At 41.3% G+C, this 5,624-nt stretch overlaps 1 protein-coding gene across 1 annotated transcript; it reads left to right on the top strand.

The window, feature by feature from the left end:
- The first annotated feature begins 57 nt into the window (after positions 1–57).
- On the top strand, positions 58–5,554 carry TRMT61B (tRNA methyltransferase 61B). Its single transcript, XM_054397398.1, has 7 exons — positions 58–654; positions 741–843; positions 2,378–2,568; positions 3,770–3,861; positions 4,327–4,562; positions 5,190–5,270; positions 5,458–5,554. The coding sequence occupies exons 1-7, from the start codon at positions 58–60 to the stop codon at positions 5,499–5,501; spliced, it is 1,344 nt and encodes a 447-aa protein (XP_054253373.1). The 3' UTR covers positions 5,502–5,554.
- Positions 5,555–5,624: the final 70 nt, after the last annotated feature.

Raw genomic sequence — 5,624 nt, 5'->3', positions numbered from 1 at the left:
GGCGCTCCTCGCCCGACCCTCCGCGCCGGCGCACGCACCCGCCGCGTGCTCGCTCCGATGGCGCCGTCCGATGGCGTCACCCGGGCGCGCCGAGCAGCCGCTCAGCATCTCGCGCTGCCTCGCACCGCCTCTCTTCTCATGAGGGCCTGGTGTGAGCTACGGCGGGTGGTCGCCGCCGGCTTCTGCTCCGGCCATGGTGCGGCCCGCGGCAGCAGGCCACGGAAGCGGGCGTGGGAGACGTCACTGTCACCGCTGGAACGGGTGAGGCGGCTGCTGCCACCGGAGGAAGCGGCGGAGGTGGGGCGGTACGCGGCAGCCTCTCAGGCTCCGCCGGAGGAAAAGGAGGAGATGGTGGCTGCCTCCACTCAAGCGCCTCTTGTGGCGACGGCAGGTCTCAGCCCTTTCCGCGCCGGGGACCTAGCGCTGGCAGAGTTGCGGAGGAAACACAACACGACACTGAAGATGCTGTGCCGGCTGGAGGCGGGTTCGGTGTTGAGCGGCTCCAGCGGCATCCTGCCGCACCGCGACATCATCGGGCAGCTGCCCGGGCAGGTGCTGCGCACTTCGTCCGGGACGCGGCTGCTGCTGAGACGTCCCTCGCTGGACGAGTACGTGCTGCTGATGCCGCGGGGGCCCACCATCGCCTATCCTAAGGTATCGGCTGCTCAACCCTACGTCAGTAGCCGATTCTCACCCTCAGCTTTGAGATTAATAATGCGTTGTGCCTTTGTCACCCTCAGGACATAAGTGCTATTTTAACGATGATAGATATCCACCCAGGAGACACCGTTTTGGAAACTGGTAGTGGATCAGGTGCTATGAGCTTGTTTCTGTCAAGAGCAGGTGAGAGTCTGGTTTTACAAAACACAGAACAAATGCAATTTGCTTATCATGTTGCTTTGCTTTTGCCCAAATGTTTACTGTCCACTCTTAAGAGTTTAGCTGCAGCTCAGACGTTCATAAAGAGTTTCTTGACTTAAAGGACAATGACATCTGTGCTAGAGCTAGTACAGGGACTGCAAACCTTTCTGACTATATTTGGAGGACAATGGTACAGAGGGTTACCACTGATCTCACAGAAAGCAGACTTTCAGCCATGATTATTGTTGGCCTTTGCTTTAACCATACTCAATTTTCCTCCAGTCTCAAACCCTCCTCAGTTTCCTTTTCCTTGTCTTGATGGATCCCATGAATAATCAGATTGCTGGGTACCAGTGAAAATGCTTGTGTGGGTGCATGCTTTTTTTGTTTGTTTTTTAATGTTACATCAAGCATGGTTTCATTTAGGTCTTACTGCTGTGAAAGGAAGAAAGCATTTGCATTCAGCAATGTGAGTGAGGGTGAGACCTCACCCTTCAACTTCATCTCATCCGTAGGCGTCCTGCTAGTGGACCACATTTCAGAGTAATTTAACTTATGTGCTCCTGACAGAGAACACAATAAAACAAAACCTCCACAATTTTTTGCTGTGATTGCTTTTGCACACACCTGAAAAATAAAGCACTGTTTCAATGTCATTTTCAAATTACTGGGGTTTTTATGCATTTCTGCTATTGCAGAGTACTGTCCTTCTCTGCAATGTTAAAGGACTTGGGAGGGTAAAGACAGGATCATAGGTCATCTTGAACTGATAAGGCAGAAAAGCATGAGTTGCATATCCTGAAGGCTTATGTTTAAAATTAGTATTTGTGGGCACCCCACCATTAGTTACTGACTACCTGAGGGTATCAGCCGTGGTCACTGAATTTGAGAAACACCTAGCTGTCCTGAGCTTCTGTGAAGCCTCACCACTAATCATAGCCTTGAGGGTTTCCTTAGCCTTTCCCTAACCCTCAGAAGAACAGATGAAGAGAGAACTGTGTATGGAAAACACATTTAAAAATTAAGCTTGTAAGAAAAATTTGAAAACAAGCAGTTTAAAATCCTACTGACAACAGAAGCAGGCCCTGCCTGTCAGCTTTACAGCTTCTGTGAGTAGTGAACAGTTGAAGCTTTCTGAGCTGTATCAGGAAAATCGCAGATTGATGGGGCCACAGATGCTCAGGTTGACACTTGCTGCAGGAATTACACTGGGAGGACATCTCAGAAACAGTTTGTACTACTCTTAACTGCTTTATTTCATCTGGGGATTTCAGTCCATAAAAGAACTAAACCATCAGTTCATCTCCATATTGGTGGTGGAGTTTTTTATAATGTAAAGAAAAAATAAACTGTAATTTGTTGTCTCATATGTGATTACTTCCTAAAGTGAAGTTGAGATTTTTAAAGGTGTGTTATTATTGAGGTGTTCTTTTATTTACTGTGCTGCTTTCTTTCTGAATTCATTTATTACAAGGGGTTAAAAGCAGTAAGACTAGTATCTTTTGTTTGTTTTCAGTTGGGCCCAAAGGACATGTTATAAGTTATGAAATCAGAGAAGATCATCATAATTTAGCTAAGAAGAATTATAGGTACTGGCGTGCTGCGTGGGAAATAGGACATGTGGAAGAGTGGCCAGATAATGTGGACTTCATTCTTAAAGACATTTCAACAGCTGCTGCAGATATGAAATCTCTAACAGTTGATGCAGTAAGTCAAAAAAATCCTCCCATTCAACACTTTTCTTCCTGCAGAAATTAAAACCTCTGATGCTCACACACACAATGGCATTCCATATAATAGCATCATAGAATAGTTTGGCTTGGAGTGGACCTTAAAGATCCAACCTGCCTACCATGGAAAAGGACATCTCCTATTAGACTATCGTAGTGTAATCTGAGAAAAAACAATCAGATCTTCATCAGTGAAAGGAACATTGTGATTTATTTTTCTGCTACCAGAGTACAGCTGTTTTCAAGGTTTTTGGTTACAGTTAAATGAAAGAGCAATATGGCTGTAGTACAGAAATAAAATTGATACCTCCTGTCTTGTAAGCAGACAAGCTTATTTTCTTGTATTCTGGGGAAATGGATGTTTTTGTATCTGACCAAGGAATAGATTTCAAACATTAAGAGAAATACTTAAGCTTATTAAAAATAGAAATATGTAAATACTTTACCACCAGCTCTGTAGAGCACACAATGTAACTAAGGCCTGGATTTAAGTAAAGAATGCTTTTGCTTGCCCTCCTGCCCCGCCTCGTATGTCCAGATGTTGTAAAGGCAAAATGGATGTTAACCATTCTTCCATGTAAAGCAAACTACTTACATTAACAATCTAAACAAAAATTGCATTAAATAGTTTGAGCAAGACATAAAATAAACTTTAAAAATAACAACCCTACAGGAAGGCTCAGATACTGCCTATTTTACAGTTTGAGTAGCAGAAGATGGATAAATTGCCAAAGAGAAGTTTTCCAAATCTTGAAACAAACAGCAAGTTAGATGTTGAGCCTGTAGTGTAACTTTTCGTAATCAAGGTGCATTTGAACATGTATTAGGTTAACATTTGAAGAGTAGATACCCAAATGTGCTAGCAAATGTAGTTTTCTAAAAGTTTTTATTCATGTCAACATTATGGAATTTAATTAGCAGGAGGTTTAATGTTAACACAGAACTCCTGTGTTGGTGAAACACTACTTGCTGGTTTAATAGAAATTCACTTGGAAACAGAAAGGATTTTGTTTTCTAAATGTGTGGCCTCAGGTTTTGAGAAGCAGTAACAAAACTGCTTTGTGATTATATACTGCTTTTGTGTGAATTCGTTTTCCACAGATGAATGGTTTTTTTTCAAGCACTGATAGCTATATATTAATACTTACTGGGAAAACATAGGAGTCTTTCTCTTGCAGATAGTTCTGGATATGCTTAACCCTCAGACAGCTCTGTCTGTGGTACACCCAAGTCTGAAACAGGGTGGTGTGTGCGCTGTGTATTTAGCAAAGTAAGTACTTCCTTCTGGCACTTAGACATTTATTCAGGCATCACCTACCATTGCTTTGAAACCAAGTATCTTTTAAAATATACATACAGAATTAGTTTACATGTTTAACACATTTTTTTTCCTGTGTACTTTTTTCTTCTTTTTTTCCTTTTTTTTTTTTTTCCTTTTTTTTGGGGTGGGGGGATGGCGGGGAGAGTTTTAGGGAGTTATACTTGGCTGAATCCTTTGGCCTTTACTTTGGGAACAGTGTCATTATGGTCAGTGGAAGTTTTCCCGTAATGACACCCTCAAACTAACTGCGCTGTTTTCCAATTGAGTAGTCAGGTTGCTAGCTACTTTATGCTAAAACTGCAGGACTGGAGTAAACCCAAAGGGAAAGAATGTGACAAAGGCAGTAAAACTGAGGCTAACAGTGTATGATTTGATTTTTAAAATACTACTCTATCCTTTGCGTTTCTTCAATAGTATCACACAGGTTATTGACCTTTTAGACAGAATACAGACCTACAAGCTCCCTTTCTTGTGTGAAACAATCATCGAGGTAACTCACAGAAACTGGTTGGTAGCCCCTGCTAAAATCAAGAATTCCAAACCAAGCCAAATGGTGGAAACTCAACAGAATACTGAAGAGCCACCTCTAAAGGAATATGAAGAAATGGACATTCAAGATCAAGTAGTTCTTAAAGAAAGTGAATACAATGGTAAGAGTGTTACTGTTGCTGAGATATCCTGTTACTGCAATTTGATAATCCAAGGATATAATGAAGACAACGTTTGTAGGAAAAGGCAGTGATTTTTCCTTGTTTGTGAAGAGTAAGTTTTTAGACAGCTTCTACCTTGTCACATTGAAAAAGCTATATTAATGGTAATTTAACTTTCAATATCTTATTAAAAGTAGATACTGAACAGAAAATAATTTGCAATCTGCAAATACAGAATGGCTGCTCTTCTACTACTCTACAAATTTTAATTACCCTTTTTTTAAATAACATTCAGTCCTCTGTATTTGTCCTGTAGCTGCTTTAGAGGACCCTGATGGGCTGAAGGATTTCATAGAAAAAACATTACCAGTGTGCTCTCTTTTGTAATCTTGCTATTCTGGCAGTCCCCCCCAAAAGTTCCTCCTACTAGTACAGATTTGCAAAATCCATAGTAAAGCAGAGAGGTCTGAACATCCTGATAGGGAACAACAAAGAACTTCAACAGAGGCAAAAACAATAGGAAAATGCATCGGGGGAAAAAACAATCCATGCCTATTGGCAGCTCTAGTCTGCATGTCTATTTTAAACTTGTTGGAAGAAATTAAAAACCACATTTACTTCTCACAGAGTCGCTTTCTGAGGATCCTGAAACATACTGCTCAGTGCCTTATGTTGCTAGACCATCTTTTTGGCAGGAAGGTCATTCAGGTGAGATACTTGGAAAATGTTTGGGTTTTTTTTTTTAATCTTAAGCGTTCAGTGTTATTTTCAAAACTTTTTTTTTTTTGTACTAGCATTTGACATGTTACTGTATCATGAAATGATAAAACTTAATAATAAAATAACCATGGTGTATTGAAATACTGAAGTAGCAACTTGTTTTGTTTTTAATTAGCATTCCTTACCAAGCTGAGAAAGATTCAACCACTGCGTTCCTGATGCTGCTGAGATGTTAGCTGCTAATTTCAGTTTTGTATCAGAATAAAATAAAGTCTGACAAAGTAGCTGCTAAGCTTTGCAAGTTGTGTCACTGCTTTGATTTTTACTGTATATAACGTTTGA

The sequence above is a fragment of the Indicator indicator genome, chromosome 2 (genome assembly GCF_027791375.1).
Source record: "Indicator indicator isolate 239-I01 chromosome 2, UM_Iind_1.1, whole genome shotgun sequence".
In the NCBI taxonomy this organism is placed as follows: domain Eukaryota; kingdom Metazoa; phylum Chordata; class Aves; order Piciformes; family Indicatoridae; genus Indicator; species Indicator indicator.
Note: the sequence above shows the minus strand (reverse complement) of the source record. Positions and strands in the feature narration are given on the sequence as shown.

Coding starts and splice junctions, on each gene's coding strand:
- TRMT61B (XM_054397398.1), top strand. CDS start 58: ATGGCGCCGTCCGATGGCGTCACCCGGGCGCGCCGAGCAGCCGCTCAG. Junction 844..2,377: donor CTTGTTTCTGTCAAGAGCAG/GTGAGAGTCTGG, acceptor GTTTGTTTTCAG/TTGGGCCCAAAGGACATGTT. Junction 3,862..4,326: donor TGCGCTGTGTATTTAGCAAA/GTAAGTACTTCC, acceptor TTTCTTCAATAG/TATCACACAGGTTATTGACC.